The 12,552-nt window shown below is 45.1% G+C and overlaps 1 protein-coding gene across 4 annotated transcripts in view; it reads right to left on the bottom strand.

Moving 5' to 3' along the window:
* Window positions 1–12,552, bottom strand: part of LOC134204790 (protein tolkin-like) — a 177,540-nt gene that overhangs the window by 46,975 nt on the left and 118,013 nt on the right. For all 4 annotated transcript variants that reach the window (XR_009977983.1, XR_009977980.1, XR_009977987.1 and 1 more), the window contains exon 4: window positions 2,996–3,232. Coding sequence is in view for 1 of the 4 variants with exons in the window: in XM_062679594.1 (XP_062535578.1) it covers window positions 2,996–3,232 (237 nt within the window). In the remaining 3 variants the exon portion in view is untranslated. The remainder of the gene's footprint in view (window positions 1–2,995; window positions 3,233–12,552) is intronic.

Genomic DNA, 12,552 nt, shown 5'->3' with positions numbered 1-12,552 from the left:
TTTTAAGCCTTATATGGCTGATAGAACCGTTTTCCTTTTGCAACTTTAATACTTTCCAAGCTCATCAAAAAAATCATAACCATTCCCGCATTTCAACCATAAATAATTGCCTACTTTTAGGGTATTATCAATTATTCAACTGTGAAACGTAGTGTACGAATGAGGTGGCTCCAGCTCAATCTTATGTGTATAGATTTGGTTTTACATAGTTTACGTCGTTGTACACAACCCCCATGATTATTTTGATGAAACAAACATATCATGTAAGGACCTTCAAATCTAAGGACCGTAAAGAGCAAGTTGTATATTTGAAACTGGTTGATAGACTTTTGCTTACGCGTGAAGACTCTAAGGCATTACAAAAGACAAAAGATGTAAATCTTGGCAGCGGACGAAAAGTATGTAAGTTCCCTTCTCCAAAATGGCCAACATTATTCAAATAGGTTAAAAATGGTAAAAGTTATGAAATTGTCAATATCTGGGTACACGGGTACCCTATCTGCCATTCACGTCTGTTTTTTGTTGGCCGCATAAGGGGTAAAATTTGTTTTACAATGTGTTTAAATGTTTTTGCCTATCTTCCACGTGACATAAAATTGATGCCAAGGCTAAAATTCATGTTTTGTTTTAAGCCAGTTTTGATAATTAATAAAATTTCTTCCAAAATTGAGTGAAGCGAGATGAGCGTGCGGCCGATTATTATGAATGAATTTTACTACTAGAGGATATAAACAACCAGCATCTGGCACCAATACATTACTAGTTTTCTACTTCCATGTCTAGTTGCTGAAGGGAGCAAAATCATTGCTGATAATAGAAATTGCTATGCCAATAGAAGAGACGTTGACCTGTTACTTTATATTAAATTTACTAAGTTTGAGGTAAAAGATATTATATTAAGTGAACACCAATCATCAAAGGAAGAGCATACGAATGTATACCAGTTGAACTATACCTGTGTTTTAGTGTAATTATTCATTATTTTTATCATTCAATTTGGCGAATGTCTTAGACTGCCAAGAATAGGTATTTTCCCCTATAAACCAACAAACTTCGGGGATGCAAAACTTTTGGTTCATTTTTTAATTTCATAGTTGTGGAATCCTCATTTAAAAACAAATCTTCTTGAGCTTCTGAATTTTTAGTTTTTCAGCTTTGGAAATAAAATCGGAAGCACGAGAGCTCAACAATTAAAAAATTCAAAAGTTTAAAATTTAAGAGAGTAAAAATTAAAAAAATCCAAAATTATCAAAATTATATAAATCAAAATTGAAAAGCTCAATAATTCAACTATTCAATTTTTAATTTTTAATTACTTAAACATTTAAAATTCACAAAAAAAGGCAACAAATAAGCAAAACCACAACAATTTGAATATTTGATGGAGAATTCTTTGATTCAAATTTTCCAGAATTGATAATTCTGTTATTCAATACTTTTAACAGCCTGAAAGATAAACAAAAACATATGCCATCCATACAAGTTGTAGTAATAAGTACATAATAAACTTCTTATGTTTAATATGAAGGCAGCATTTTAAAAGCGAAAATCAATATGATTTTATCCATGTTTTTATCACTGTTCCTGTTCTTATTTTTGTTTTAATTATTTGGATTTTTGACTTGCTGTGTTCTTGAATTTTGTTTTTTTTTTAATTTAATATTCCAAAACTTGTTTTTTAATTTAAAGAACATTCGAACTAAATGAAATTTTTAAAATTCATATGCAAATATGAATGTTTGAACAATTTTAACGTAAAACAAAATCAGTTTGATCAATTGCAGAAATAAAAATTTTGAAGATGCATAAAATAGTAAATTTAACAAATTGTTGTTTCTATATTTTATGACGTTTAATTATAAGTCCTCTTATCTGTGTTAGGCTTTTGGGGCTACTATCAGCCTTCCCGAAAGTATTAAAATTTCCATTGATTTTCACTACTTCCAGGCGTTTTGTAAACTTTAATCGTTTAATCATTACTCATAAACTTCCAGAAATCCTTATTTCAGACATTTTGGCGGATCTTTCGAAAGTTTTAGCAGCCCATTTCGTGCACTGCCGTGAATCCTCACGGACATTCTGGAATTGGTTATGACTTATTTAAAATCTTTTCATACATCTAGCGGACTACCAGAGTACCTGAAAAAATCAGAACACTCATGAACTATTGGAATCTCTAACATTTCTAATACTGCAATGAACATCCAAATTTTTCAATGACTGTAATGACTGTTCAATGAGCCAGAATTAGACGATCTTTATCTAAATCGAATCTCATGAATCCTTCTCAAATTAATGAAACCTTTCAGATTAAAAAAAAATATCTGAAATCATAAAGCCGACCAGTTGCTTTAATTTCATCAAAACATATTTTTCATACAATTGTTTTCAATGATATTGCATTAGCTAAGTAAAGTGAAAAATTTACAAAAGACACGCCACTGAAATTGAATCTGAGAGTGCGAATTTACGCTTTCAATAGCAAATAGTTGCTGTACCACGCGTCTCCATCTGCACGATTGCGACGAGTATCCACACTACCTCCTGTGAATTTTCCTACCTCTGAATCCCACTTCTGGAAATATACTTACCTGAACATATCAAAGTGTCGAAACCACTCGTGTACTACATCGTATTCACAAAAGATAGGTAAATGATTCAACGGATTCAATAAAAAGGAATAAGCGACGAACCCGAGGTATTTAAACCCCATGTTTTTGGGCTGAACCCCAATAGATCCAATAGACCATCAAACAACAATCAGCAGTCATTGTTACCTTATGAGAATAACATCACGCAATTTGACTAAAATTATCACCTTATGTAAATCAGTTTGAGTATATTTGCGCTAGAAACAGTGCGCCATCAAACAAAGCCATTTCAAGTGATCAATTTATTCCGAGATTGCGATACGTATATTGAGTGGCTTTGCTTATTTCAACTGCTCACAACTGCTGCAAGCATGGAGAACTGCTGCCCCGGTGCCATAACTCACCCGCACTGGCGCTCGGTAAACACGATGTAGTTGGGATGGTCGATCGGATTGCGTTCGACAAATTTAATGCACGTATAGTTTTCCCAGTGACGCATTGCCTGCTTGAACAGCGCCTTGTGCAGTCCGCTGAAGTTGCCATCGATTTCGTACGGAATGACGCCAAAATCCCAGATGCGTTCCTTTTTGGCGGTGGCAGCACGAGTCACACGGTGATGGGATGCCGAGGCCGGATGGTTTCTGAAATGGAAATAAATAAAATTGGTACAATCAGATGTGATCCATCATCATCATCATAGGTGGGACGGGAGGAGAATGCACTCGAAATCAGTTCCACACCGGCAACGCACAGAGCTGTAATTTCCCGTTAATATTAATAAGGGTAGGTGCAATATCACCTCCGGAGCAGGCGGCAGACCTCCGTTAATAATGATGTGCGTGTATCAGCGCCACCGACACATGTGTGAACATCCCACACAGCCCGGAAGTGGGTAATGGTGTGCAAAAGGCTATAAATTTAAAAAAGTTTAACAAGGCCACAAAATGTGTTCATAAATTATCCTTAGATGCTTCCCACCGCACTACATGAGTCTGTCCGTTCCATACTGTGTGAGGTTATGATAGAGAAGTAGGTACATAGTCAATAAAGTTTATAGACAAGTCCGAGGTTGCATGAAGAAGAAGGCAATGGTGTTAACTTTAGCAGATTTACAATAGTACATAACCAGTTGAATTTGCACAAGCTTTCGAATGCGTGGCATATGTGTGAACAACAATATTCCAAGCAACATCGAATGAAATATTAAGTGCAATATTGCGCTTGTGATTCATAGATAGCAGATAGTGTTCTTCTTCTTCTTCATTGGCATTACATTCCCACACTGGGACATTGCCGCCCCGCAGCTTAGTGTTCATCATTACCCGAGTAGAAGAAAATAGCTCAATAATATCAAATGTTGATAAGATAGCAAAATGAGATATGGACATGATTGATATAAGAGATAAAAGATCAGGCGACAATATCAATATTTTGCACTAAAATATCTTAAGGATATCAAGATATGTTATTTGTAATAAGTGATCGATATCAAGTGCCATTAGTTTGTTCTTATCCATAGCATATCTTGATATTTAAATGATATTTCGGTGCAAATTTTTGATATTGTTGCCTGTTCTTTTATCTCTTATATCAATCAAGTCCATATCATGTTTTGTTATTCTGTTCATGGCTTCTGCCCGGGTAAGCACTTCCACAGTTATTAACTGCGAGGTTTCTAAGCCAAGGTACCATTTTTGCATTTGTATATCATGAGGCTAGCACGATGATACTTTTATGCCCAGGGAAGTCGAGGCAATTTCCAATCCGAAAATTGTCTAGACCGGCACCGGGAATCGAACCCAGCCACCCTCAGCATGGTCTTGCTTTGTAGCCGCGCATCTTACCGCACGGCTAAGGAGGGCCCAGCAGATAGTGTTAACTGGTTGTAATTCTGTGGCAACTCTAAGTATATTCATTTTGTAAAAAAAAAACCTGTAGAGCTGGCACATTTGTAGTAAACGGCTCAATCCCAGAATTAAATTTTGAATGAAACCAATTTTACTACTATAAAAAAACTGAATACGATTTTTTTTAAATAATTGGTATTTAATAATATATTATTTTTCGAGCTTTGTTGCACATTTTCATGGTAGAATTAGACACAAAAGTATAGATTAGATATTTCTGTAAGGATACAGAAGGCATAAAGAGTTAATGCATAGGTAAGCAGATTTAAAGCGAACGAAAGCAAGTTCTGGTGACGATATAAATCGAACGACCTAAAATGCTGCAGTCTTTTTTGAAGCGGATCGGAGCTGGTAGTTTACAAGAATAAGAATGTTTATGCCTTTGAACAAATAGGTTTCTGAACTTGGTACAATCAGAAGAACTTCCTAATGCATACCAATAAGTTAGAAGTTTAGGGATGACAAGCTATAAACATCCAAAAGGCATATTTAGCATATTTATTATGTCGATATTGGACCCTTAGAGAAAACGCACACGAATAACGGCTTGTATCTATCTAAGGTCATGTTTGAAGCAAACGGAAACCCTATACCATGGATGAAGTATTATTTATGAAATAGTAATTAAAATAGTAACAATCCGGGGACCTACGGAATGGCCATTTTCTAAATTGATTCAAAGTAGGTCGTGTGACACCTCAAACTTTATGATTTAACAAAGTAATGATGGGAATGATACAACGGCGTAGCCAGAAGGGGCAGGTCCTTCTAGAAGCTCCCCTGGGAACTTCTAAATTTCTCCGGAAAGTTATCCACAAATTCCTCTGAAAATCGTTCGAAAATCTTTCTCGTGTAATTGTAATTTCTCCTTATCTAGAAACCCCTCACTAAATTTGTTTTTTAGGAATTTCATGAGGAAATTCCTTGAAGAATTCTTTTCTTCTCCATTTTTTCCTTCTAGACATTTCTTATATGGCAGGAATTTCACGGGAAATGGGATTTCGGAAGTTCCTCTAGAAATTCAACTCCGGGTATTCCAACGGCTGTTCCTCTGAAAATTCCTCCGGGAGTTCCACCAGTAGCTCCTCCGGGAATTCATTCAGGCTTTTTTGAGAATTAATCTACAAAATCCTCCAGAAGTTCCTCGGAGAATTTCTCTGGGAGTTCCTTCGGGAGATCCTTTAGGAATTCTTCCAGGAGTTCCTCCCAGGAGTTTTCCTTCCTTACAGAACTTCATTTGGGAGTTCATCCAAGAGTTCTTACGAGAGTTACTCCAGAAATTCTTCCTGTAGTTCTTTAAGAAAATCCTTCAGAACTTCCACCGGAAGTTCTTCCAAAAATTCCTCTGATAATTTCTCCGGAAATTCCTCCAGAAATTCCTCCGGGAGCTCCTTCGGAAATTACTCCAGGAGTTCCTTCTTAGAGGAACACTCGGAGGAACTGCCGTAGAAACTTCCGGAGGAATACTCATAGAAACTGCCGGTGGATCTCCCGGAGGAATTCCCGTAGTAACTGCCGGAAGAGCTCCCGTAAGAACTCCCGGAAGAATTTCAGGAGGAACTCCTAGAAGAATTCCTAGAGGAACTCCCAGAGAAACTATTGGAAGAATTTTGGGAGGAATTTCCAGCTAAATTTCTGAAGAAGGCCTAAATGATTTCCTGGAAGAGCTACTTGTGGAACTTCCGGATAAATTGCCTGTGGAATTTCCGGAGGAACTCTAGGAGGAATTCTTGAAATAACTTCCGGAGGATTTTCTGAAAAAAATCCCAGGAGAATTTTCAAATGAACCCCCGAAGGAAATGCCAGTGAAACTACCAGAAGAATTCTCGGAAAAAATCTTGGATCATTCATTTTTTAGACAAATCTCGTCTAGCTGAAACCTTTCTAGGGGTATGTAGCTGGATCATCATCATCATCATCAGAGGACCTTCCGGAGATTGCCTTGAGGAGCTCCCAGAGAAATTCTCGGTGGAGCTTCTGGAGGAATTTCTATATAAATTCCTGAAGAAGCCTAAATGAATACCAGAAAGAAAGCTTGAATGAATTTCCCGTAGGAAATTCTGGAGAAATTCCCGGAAGAAATTTCAGGGGAACCCCCGTAGGATCTGCCGATAGAACTACCGGAATAATTTTCGGAACTCTTTGAGGAACTGCCGGTGGAATACTCGGAAAAACTCCTGGAGGATCTCCCAGTAGAATTCCTGGATCTCTGGATTGTGACCGATGTGGTCGAATTGAATCCGAGTAGAGCAGGAAACCTAAAAAAATATTCCCATCATTGCTTTGTGAAATCATGAAGTTTGATGTGTCGCACGACCTATTTTGAATCAATTTAGAAAATGGCCATTCCGTTGGTCCCGGATTGTGATCGATGTGGCCAGATTGAGTCCGAGTGGGCCAGGAATCCCACAAATATCATTCCCATCATTGCTTTGTGAAATCATGAAGGTGAAGGTGTCGCACGACATGTTTTGACTTAAAATTGTAAGTAGTCACTTATTCCGGGGACAACTGACCCCAACGGAATCTGGAATAATTCTGGAACCGTACTGTGGATAGCCTATAAGAATATAGTATAAATGGAAAATTGGGATCCATCCGGATGGAATGCAACTTATTGCGAAAGAATCGGTCAAGAAATGCGGTTTTTACAGCAGTTTAGATTTTTGGAAGTCCTTAAAACAGACGTTGGGGATGAAAAGGTTAAGTCACCAAATTTCAAATTTATTAATCTAATCTTCAGCATGTTTTTTGACTACCTTCTTCGTAAACCGTCATCAAACAATCAGATATTTTTGTTCCTAATTTAAATTTAATTTTATAGTCATATTTATTTATTAATAATGATAGTAAAATAAATGCTTCTTTAAAAGGATATTCGATCCACTAGAAGCATTTCTAAGATATTTTTCTCTCAGCCACGTAGTAGTTTGTTAAGTATCCTCTTTATTTTTCCATGTGTTGCCAGTGGCTGAGAATTGAGTGTCCATTACCAGGGGGGTCAATTCGAGCTTTTTGGTGTGGGAGGGAAGTGGAGGGTCAATAAAAAAAACGCTTGTCTTCTTGAATAAACCGATCCCAGCAAAATTTCATACAAATCGAAATAAATTTAAATTGTTCTTACTTGCAAAATTCAGTCAAACTCAATTGAATTTTGAATGCAATTTTACAAGTCGTTAAATTTTCAAAACTATTTGCCATGTTCCTCTAAGCAGCTCGGAAGCTTCCTTTCAAAAGTTTCGGGAGACTCCTTTTAAGACGCCCGGAAGCCTCTTTTCAAGAGCCCCGGAAGTCTTCTTTCAAGAGGCCCGGAAGTCTCCTTTCAAAAGACCCGGAAGTCTCCTTTCAAAAGGCCCGGAAGCATCCTTTCAAGAGACCCGGAAGCCTCCTTTCAAGAGGCCCGGAAGCCTCCTTTCAAGAGGCCCGGAAGCCTCCTTTCAAGAGGCCCGGAAGCCTCCTTTCAAGAGGCCCGGAAGCCTCCTTTCAAGAGGCCCGGAAGCCTCCTTTCAAGAGGCTCGGAAGCCTCCTTTCAAGAGGCTCGGAAGCCTCCTTTCAAGAGGCCGGAAGCCTCCTTTCAAGAGGCCAGGCCTCCTTTCAAGAGGCCGGAAGCCTCCTTTCAAGAGGCCCGGAAGCCTCCTTTCAAGAGGCCTGAAGCCTCCTTTCAAGAGGCCCAAGCCTCCTTTCAAGAGGCCAGAAGCCTCCTTTCAAGAGGCCCGGAAGCCTCCTTTCAAGAGGCCCGAAGCCTCCTTTCAAGAGGCCCTGGAAGCCTCCTTTCAAGAGGCCCGAAGCCTCCTTTCAAGAGGCCAGGCCTCCTTTCAAGAGGCCCAGGCCTCCTTTCAAGAGGCCCAGAAGCCTCCTTTCAAGAGGCCTGAAGCCTCCTTTCAAGAGGCCCAGAAGCCTCCTTTCAAGAGGCCAGAAGCCTCCTTTCAAGAGGCCCAGGCCTCCTTTCAAGAGGCCTGAAGCCTCCTTTCAAGAGGCCTGAAGCCTCCTTTCAAGAGGCCCGGAAGCCTCCTTTCAAGAGGCCTGAGGCCTCCTTTCAAGAGGCCTGAAGCCTCCTTTCAAGAGGCCCGGAAGCCTCCTTTCAAGAGGCCTGAAGCCTCCTTTCAAGAGGCCCGAAGCCTCCTTTCAAGAGGCCAGGCCTCCTTTCAAGAGGCCCAGGCCTCCTTTCAAGAGGCCCGAAGCCTCCTTTCAAGAGGCCGGAAGCCTCCTTTCAAGAGGCCAGAAGCCTCCTTTCAAGAGGCCAGAAGCCTCCTTTCAAGAGGCCCGAAGCCTCCTTTCAAGAGGCCTGAAGCCTCCTTTCAAGAGGCCCGAAGCCTCCTTTCAAGAGGCCAGAAGCCTCCTTTCAAGAGGCCCGGAAGCCTCCTTTCAAGAGGCCCGAAGCCTCCTTTCAAGAGGTCCGGAAGAAGCCTCCTTTCAAGAGGCTCGAATGCCTCCTTTCAAGAGGCCTGGAAGCCTCCTTTCAAGAGGCCCAGAAGAAGCCTCCTTTCAAGAGGCCCGGAAGCCTCCTTTCAAGAGGCCAGGAAGCCTCCTTTCAAGAGGCCAAAGCCTCCTTTCAAGAGGCCCGAAGCCTCCTTTCAAGAGGCCCGGAAGCCTCCTTTCAAGAGGCCCGGAAGCCTCCTTTCAAGAGGCCCGAAGCCTCCTTTCAAGAGGCCCGGAAGCCTCCTTTCAAGAGGCCCGGAAGCCTCCTTTCAAGAGGCCCGAAGCCTCCTTTCAAGAGGCCCGGAAGCCTCCTTTCAAGAGGCCCGGAAGCCTCCTTTCAAGAGGCCCGAGGCCTCCTTTCAAGAGGCCCGGAAGCCTCCTTTCAAGAGGCCTGAAGCCTCCTTTCAAGAGGCCCGAAGCCTCCTTTCAAGAGGCCCAGAAGCCTCCTTTCAAGAGGCCCGGAAGCCTCCTTTCAAGAGGCCCTAGCCTCCTTTCAAGAGGCCCAGAAGCCTCCTTTCAAGAGGCCAGGCCTCCTTTCAAGAGGCCTGGAAGCCTCCTTTCAAGAGGCCAGAAGCCTCCTTTCAAGAGGCCCGGAAGCCTCCTTTCAAGAGGCTGGAAGCCTCCTTTCAAGAGGCTCGGAAGCCTCCTTTCAAGAGGCCTGAAGCCTCCTTTCAAGAGGCCAGGAAGCCTCCTTTCAAGAGGCCCGGAAGCCTCCTTTCAAGAGGCCAGAAGCCTCCTTTCAAGAGGCCTGGAAGCCTCCTTTCAAGAGGCCCAGAAGCCTCCTTTCAAGAGGCCCGGAAGCCTCCTTTCAAGAGGCCCGGAAGCCTCCTTTCAAGAGGCCCGAAGCCTCCTTTCAAGAGGCCCGGAAGCCTCCTTTCAAGAGGCCCGAAGCCTCCTTTCAAGAGGCCCGAAGCCTCCTTTCAAGAGGCCAGAAGCCTCCTTTCAAGAGGCCCAGGCCTCCTTTCAAGAGGCCCGGAAGCCTCCTTTCAAGAGGCCCGGAAGCCTCCTTTCAAGAGGCCCGGAAGCCTCCTTTCAAGAGGCCCAGAAGCCTCCTTTCAAGAGGCCAGGCCTCCTTTCAAGAGGCCCGAAGCCTCCTTTCAAGAGGCCCGGAAGCCTCCTTTCAAGAGGCCCAGGCCTCCTTTCAAGAGGCCCGAAGCCTCCTTTCAAGAGGCCCAGAAGCCTCCTTTCAAGAGGCCCGGAAGCCTCCTTTCAAGAGGCCCGGAAGCCTCCTTTCAAGAGGCCAGAAGCCTCCTTTCAAGAGGCCCTGAAGCCTCCTTTCAAGAGGCCCGGAAGCCTCCTTTCAAGAGGCCCGAAGCCTCCTTTCAAGAGGCCCAGAAGCCTCCTTTCAAGAGGGCCCGAAGCCTCCTTTCAAGAGGCCAGGCCTCCTTTCAAGAGGCCAGAAGCCTCCTTTCAAGAGGCCCAGGCCTCCTTTCAAGAGGCCCGGAAGCCTCCTTTCAAGAGGCCCGGAAGCCTCCTTTCAAGAGGCCCAGAAGCCTCCTTTCAAGAGGCCCGAAGCCTCCTTTCAAGAGGCCCAGGCCTCCTTTCAAGAGGCCCGAAGCCTCCTTTCAAGAGGCCCTGAAGCCTCCTTTCAAGAGGCCCGGAAGCCTCCTTTCAAGAGGCCCGAAGCCTCCTTTCAAGAGGCCCAGAAGCCTCCTTTCAAGAGGCCCAGAAGCCTCCTTTCAAGAGGCCCGGAAGCCTCCTTTCAAGAGGCCCGAAGCCTCCTTTCAAGAGGCCCGGAAGCCTCCTTTCAAGAGGCCCAGGCCTCCTTTCAAGAGGCCCTGGAAGCCTCCTTTCAAGAGGCCGGAAGCCTCCTTTCAAGAGGCCCGAAGCCTCCTTTCAAGAGGCCCGAAGCCTCCTTTCAAGAGGCCCGAAGCCTCCTTTCAAGAGGCCCGGAAGCCTCCTTTCAAGAGGCCCGGAAGCCTCCTTTCAAGAGGCCCGAAGCCTCCTTTCAAGAGGCCCGAAGCCTCCTTTCAAGAGGCCAGAAGCCTCCTTTCAAGAGGCCCAGGCCTCCTTTCAAGAGGCCCAGGCCTCCTTTCAAGAGGCCCGAAGCCTCCTTTCAAGAGGCCCAGGCCTCCTTTCAAGAGGCCCAAGCCTCCTTTCAAGAGGCCCGAAGCCTCCTTTCAAGAGGCCCGGAAGCCTCCTTTCAAGAGGCCTGAAGCCTCCTTTCAAGAGGCCCTGAAGCCTCCTTTCAAGAGGCCCGGAAGCCTCCTTTCAAGAGGCCCGGAAGCCTCCTTTCAAGAGGCCAGGCCTGAAGCCCTTTCAAGAGGCCTGGAAGCCTCCTTTCAAGAGGCCCAGGCCTCCTTTCAAGAGGCCCGAAGCCTCCTTTCAAGAGGCCCGGAAGCCTCCTTTCAAGAGGCCCGAAGCCTCCTTTCAAGAGGCCCAGGCCTCCTTTCAAGAGGCCCGAAGCCTCCTTTCAAGAGGCCCGAAGCCTCCTTTCAAGAGGCCCGGAAGCCTCCTTTCAAGAGGCCCGAAGCCTCCTTTCAAGAGGCCCGGAAGCCTCCTTTCAAGAGGCCTGGAAGCCTCCTTTCAAGAGGCCCAGGCCTCCTTTCAAGAGGCCCGGAAGCCTCCTTTCAAGAGGCCCAGGCCTCCTTTCAAGAGGCCCGAAGCCTCCTTTCAAGAGGCCCGGAAGCCTCCTTTCAAGAGGCCCGGAAGCCTCCTTTCAAGAGGCCAGAAGCCTCCTTTCAAGAGGCCTGGAAGCCTCCTTTCAAGAGGCCCGGAAGCCTCCTTTCAAGAGGCCCGGAAGCCTCCTTTCAAGAGGCCCGGAAGCCTCCTTTCAAGAGGCCCGGAAGCCTCCTTTCAAGAGGCCCGGAAGCCTCCTTTCAAGAGGCCCGGAAGCCTCCTTTCAAGAGGCTCAGAAACCTCCTTTCAAGAGGCTCGGAAGCCTCCTTTCAAGAGGCTCGGAAGCCTCCTTTAAAGAGGCTAGGAAGCCTCCCTTCACGAGGCCCTCGGAAGCCTCCTTTCAAGAGGCCCTCGGAAGCCTCCTTTCAAGAGGCCCGGAAGCCTCCTTTCAAGAGGCTCAGAGCCTCCTTTCAAGAGGCCTGAAGCCTCCTTTCAAGAGGCTCAAGCCTCCTTTCAAGAGGCCTGGAAGCCTCCTTTCAAGAGGCCCGAAGCCTCCTTTCAAGAGGCCCGAAGCCTCCTTTCAAGAGGCCCTGAAGCCTCCTTTCAAGAGGCCAGAAGCCTCCTTTCAAGAGGCCAGAAGCCTCCTTTCAAGAGGCCCAGGCCTCCTTTCAAGAGGCCCGAAGCCTCCTTTCAAGAGGCCCGGAAGCCTCCTTTCAAGAGGCCCGAAGCCTCCTTTCAAGAGGCCCGGAAGCCTCCTTTCAAGAGGCCCGAAGCCTCCTTTCAAGAGGCCCAGAAGCCTCCTTTCAAGAGGCCCAGGCCTCCTTTCAAGAGGCCCGGAAGCCTCCTTTCAAGAGGCCCGAAGCCTCCTTTCAAGAGGCCCAAGCCTCCTTTCAAGAGGCCAGAAGCCTCCTTTCAAGAGGCCAGAAGCCTCCTTTCAAGAGGCCCAGAAGCCTCCTTTCAAGAGGCCAGGAAGCCTCCTTTCAAGAGGCCAGAAGCCTCCTTTCAAGAGGCCCGGAAGCCTCCTTTCAAGAGGCCCGGAAGCCTCCTTTCAAGAGGCCCGGAAGCCTCCTTTCAAG

Source organism: Armigeres subalbatus, chromosome 1 (genome assembly GCF_024139115.2).
Source record: "Armigeres subalbatus isolate Guangzhou_Male chromosome 1, GZ_Asu_2, whole genome shotgun sequence".
Lineage (NCBI taxonomy): Eukaryota > Metazoa > Arthropoda > Insecta > Diptera > Culicidae > Armigeres > Armigeres subalbatus.
This window is presented reverse-complemented; position numbering and strand designations above follow the sequence as displayed.